This window comes from Myotis brandtii, unplaced genomic scaffold (genome assembly GCF_000412655.1).
Source record: "Myotis brandtii unplaced genomic scaffold, ASM41265v1 scaffold58, whole genome shotgun sequence".
NCBI lineage: Eukaryota > Metazoa > Chordata > Mammalia > Chiroptera > Vespertilionidae > Myotis > Myotis brandtii.
The window spans coordinates 1,502,526-1,506,822 of NW_005370176.1; the positions used below are offsets into that span (position 1 = coordinate 1,502,526).

General features: G+C 35.3%; 1 protein-coding gene across 1 annotated transcript in view; it reads left to right on the forward strand.

The window, feature by feature from the left end:
* Positions 1-4,297, forward strand: part of CCDC18 (coiled-coil domain containing 18) — a 153,774-nt gene that overhangs the window by 11,342 nt on the left and 138,135 nt on the right. The window contains exons 3-4 of the mRNA XM_014550012.1: positions 1,049-1,237; positions 1,721-1,895. Of these exons, the coding sequence (XP_014405498.1) occupies positions 1,104-1,237; positions 1,721-1,895 (309 nt within the window). The 5' untranslated portion in view covers positions 1,049-1,103. The remainder of the gene's footprint in view (positions 1-1,048; positions 1,238-1,720; positions 1,896-4,297) is intronic.

Genomic DNA, 4,297 nt, shown 5'->3' on the forward strand with positions numbered 1-4,297 from the left:
CCCCCAACTGCCCTCCCCTGCAGGCCTGATCACCCCCAACTGCCCTCCCCTGCAGGCCTGGTCGCCCCCAACTGCCCTCCCCTGCAGGCCTGGTCTCCCCCAGCTGCCCTCTCCTGCTGGCCATCTTGTGACCATATGGGGGCAGCTATCTTGTGTGTTGGAGTGATAGTCAATTTGCATATTACCTCTTTATTATATAGGATAGATTTCCATGAGTTAACCCACCAAAGATCATTTTGATCTCTGGTTGTGATGTGAATGTGTGTGCTTTTAAAAATTTATAACCATTGTGAATGGGAGAAGCAGATCATCTTTATTTGGTAATAAATTGCCTTTCAGAAAATATGAATGACTGTAATGATACCAATTTTATCAGATATCCAGAGCTTGTAATGTAACTTCAAATACCTCATATTGAAATTGATATATAATAAGAAAATTGCAGGGTGACAATTAAAAGGTCTTTGGATCCTGAGGACTTAGGTTTAAATCTTGGTTCCATTATTTACTGTTTGTGTGACCTTGAGTATATTATTTAATCTGTCTTATTTTTTTTTAAATTTATTTTATTGATTTTTTTACAGAGAGGAAGGGAGAGAGATAGAGAGTTAGAAACATCGATGAGAGAGAAACATCCATCAGCTGCCTCCTGCACGCCCCCTACTGGGGATGTGCCCGCAACCAAGGTACATGCCCTTGACCAGAATCGAACCCGGGACCCTTCAGTCCGCAGGCCGACGCTCTATCCACTGAGCCAAACCGGTTAGGGCTAATCTGTCTTATTCTTATTTTCTTCATCTTTAACATGGAATAAAAATACTGAGTTCACACAATTGTTTAGAAAAGGGGATCTATAATAACTAGACCCTGGCTATAATGAAAATTGATTCATTTAAATTCTATAGAACTTTCCATTACAGCTTTACACTTCAGAGAAATTAAATGTGTGTTTTTTTTTTTTGTTTTAAATTACCATGAAAGCTTTCACAACTTCAGAAATAGAAAAATAATTAAACTCCATTAATATGAGAGTATTTTGATTGACACCACAGGTTCTTTTTGGCAAGGTACGAGAAAGTCATTTCTTTTTTTTTAAGAAATAAATGGAATCTAATACATCAAACTACTATAAGAAAGACAATGAAGAAGAAAGTTTGCTTGCAAATGTTGCTTCCTTAAGACATGAACTAAAAATAACAGAATGGAGTTTGCAGAGTTTAGGGGAAGAGTTATCCAGGTAAGTAAATAAAATCACATATAGAATTCAGAGTATGACTTAATTTACAAATGTAAAATGTCTGAATTTCATTATTATTGTGTTTCTAATGTCTCTAGAATAGGAAATAATATTCTATTATTTTAAATATAACTCAGTTTAGGAGAAAATAGAAATATTGGAGAATCATGTACATATTAAGAAAGCACATATTAAGGGACACAGTATGAAATATATATTTGGTGCCTTATTCATCTATTATTATGATTGCTTTTTGAAACAAGTATTTCTAGCATAGAAGCTCTAGAAATACACAGATTGCTAGTTTAAAATTAATTATGTTTTATTTAAAATTTCCGTTGAAGCCTTAAGTTCTTAAGTGTGAATCCAATTTCTAGCAGCATTTCAGATGCTTTTCTTTATTCCTTATTTAATGTATAGAAATTTGGAGTGAATACTTAAACTATCAAAGAACTAAAATGCATCTTTTCTTTTTTTCTCTAGTGTTAGTCCAAGTGAAAATTCCGATTATGCCTGTAATCCCTCAAGGTCTGAAAGGCTGATTCTGGAAGATCTTTCTCAGCCTAGCCAGCTTGGACTTTTGAATTACTCACCTTATAAAAAATTTTGTAAAATGCCCAGTAGCAGTACTGATTTTCAAAAACAGCCAAGAGATAAGGTTATAGTTTTTAGACCTCTCTACTTAAAAGTGGTTTTGTTTTTTACCTACTTAAAATACTTTGTTCTTTGAGTTTTTTCTTTAAATGCTTTTTTCCCAAAGTCTTTTATTACCGTGCTCAAGACTTGCTGAATTTAAATATAATGGTTCTTGTTTTGTCTTAAGAGGAAAGTAGTTGATTTGGTGTATCATTCTATTTTTAAACTTCTGTAATCAATTATTTATTAAGTGCTTAAAGTATACTTACTGTTAACCTGGGATTTTGATGGGGATTGCATTAAATCTGTATATTGATTTGGGTAATATGGCTATTTTAACTATGTTGGTTCTTCCAATCCATGAACACAGGATATTTTTCCATTTTGTTGTGTCTTTTTCAATCTCTTTTAATAATGTTTTGTAATTTTCAGTATATAAGTCTTTCACGTTTTTTGTTAAGTTTATTCCTAGGTATTTTATTCTTTGGTTGCAATTGCAAAAGGAATTGTTTTTGTTTTTGTTTTCATTTCTTTTTCTGAAGTTTTGTTGTTGTTATACAGGAAGGCAATGGATTTTTGCACATTGATTTTGTATCCTGCAACTTGACTATATTTGTTTATTGTTTCTAATAGTTTTTTGGTGGAATCTTTAAGGTTTTCTATATATAGAATCATGTCGTCTGCAAAAAGTGACAGTTTGACTTCTTCCTTCCCTATTTGGATGCCTTTTATTTCTTTCTCTTTCCTTATTGCTCTGGCTAGGACTTCCAGCACTATCTATATACATAAAAGCCCAAGTGACTGAATGACCGGTTGACCAGTCGCTATGATGTGCACTGATCACCAGGGGGCAGATGCTCAATGCAGGAGCTGCCCCCTGGTGGTCAGTGTGCTCCCACAGCCAACCTCCCATGGTTCCTCCCCCCCAGCCGGCTAATCTCCTGTGGTCCCTTCCCCTGGCTGGCTTCCCCCTCCCCAACATTAGCCCCGATCCCCGGCCAGGCCAAGGGACCCCACCCGTGCACAAATTCATGCACTGGAAAAGCTTTCAGTTTTACAACATCGAGTACGATATTAGCTGAGGGTTTATCATATATAGCCTTCATTATGTTGAGGTACTTTCTTTCTATTCTTATTTTATTGAGTGTTTTAATCATAAATGGATGTTATATCTTATCAAATGCTTTTTCTGCATCTGTTGATAAGATCTTATGATTTTTATCTTTAATATGTTCATGTAGTGTACCACATTTGTGGTGTATTATGTTTTTTTTTAAAAAAATATATATATTTTTATTGATTTCGGAGAGGAAAGGAGAAGGAGAGAGAGATTGGCTGCCTCCTGCACCCTCTCCCCCCCCACTGGGGATCGAGCCCACAACCCAACCATGTGCCCTTGACTGGAATCGAACCTGGGGCCCTGCAGTCTGCAGGCTGATGCTCTATCCACTGAGCCAAACAGGCTAGGGCATGGTGTATTATGTTGATTGATTTGTGTATGTTGGACCATCCTTGTTTGTGCCCCGGCAATGAACCCCTCTTGATCATGATGTATTATTTTTTGGATATACTGTTGTATTCAATTTGCTAGTATTTTGGTTAGGATTTTTGCATCTATTCATCAGAGATATTGGTCTGTAGTTTTCTTTTTTTGTGTTATCTTTGCCAGGTTTTGGTATCAGGGTTATATTGGCCTCATAGAATATGTTAGGAAACATTGCCTCTTCTTCAATTTTCTGGAAGAGTTTGATAGGATAGGTTTTAAATCTTCTTTGAATGTTTGGTAGAATTCATTGGTGAAGCCTGGACTTTTGTTTTTGGGAGGTTTTTGATGGTTTCTTCAATCTCCTCACTGCTGAACAGTCTATTTAGATTTTCCAATTCTTCATGACTTAGTCTAGGAAGGTTATATATTTCTAGGAACTTATCCATTTCTTCTAGATTATTGAATTTGGTAGTATATAGTCTTTCATAATATTTTAGTATGATCTTTTGTGTATCTGTGGTAATTTTTCTCTCATTTCTGATTTTGTTTACATGGCTCTTTTCCCTTTTTCCCTTTCTGAATCTAGCCAAGGGTTTGTCAATTTTATTAATCTTTTCAAAGAACCAGCTCTTTGCTTTATTGATTTTTTTGTATAGTCTTTCTCTATTTCATTTAATTCTGCTCTAAGTTTTCTATTTCCTTTCTTCTGCTGACTTTGTGTTGCTTTAGTTCTTTTTCTAGTACTTTAAGATGTGATGTTAGGTTGTTTATTGGAATTTCTCTTGTTTCCTGAGATAGGTCTGTAATGATATAAACTTCCCTCTTTTTTAAAAAAAAAAAAATTTTATTGTGTGTTTTTTTTTTACAGAGAGGAAGGGAGAGGGATAGAGAATAGAAACATCGATGAGAGAGAAACATCGATCAGCTGCCTCCTGCAC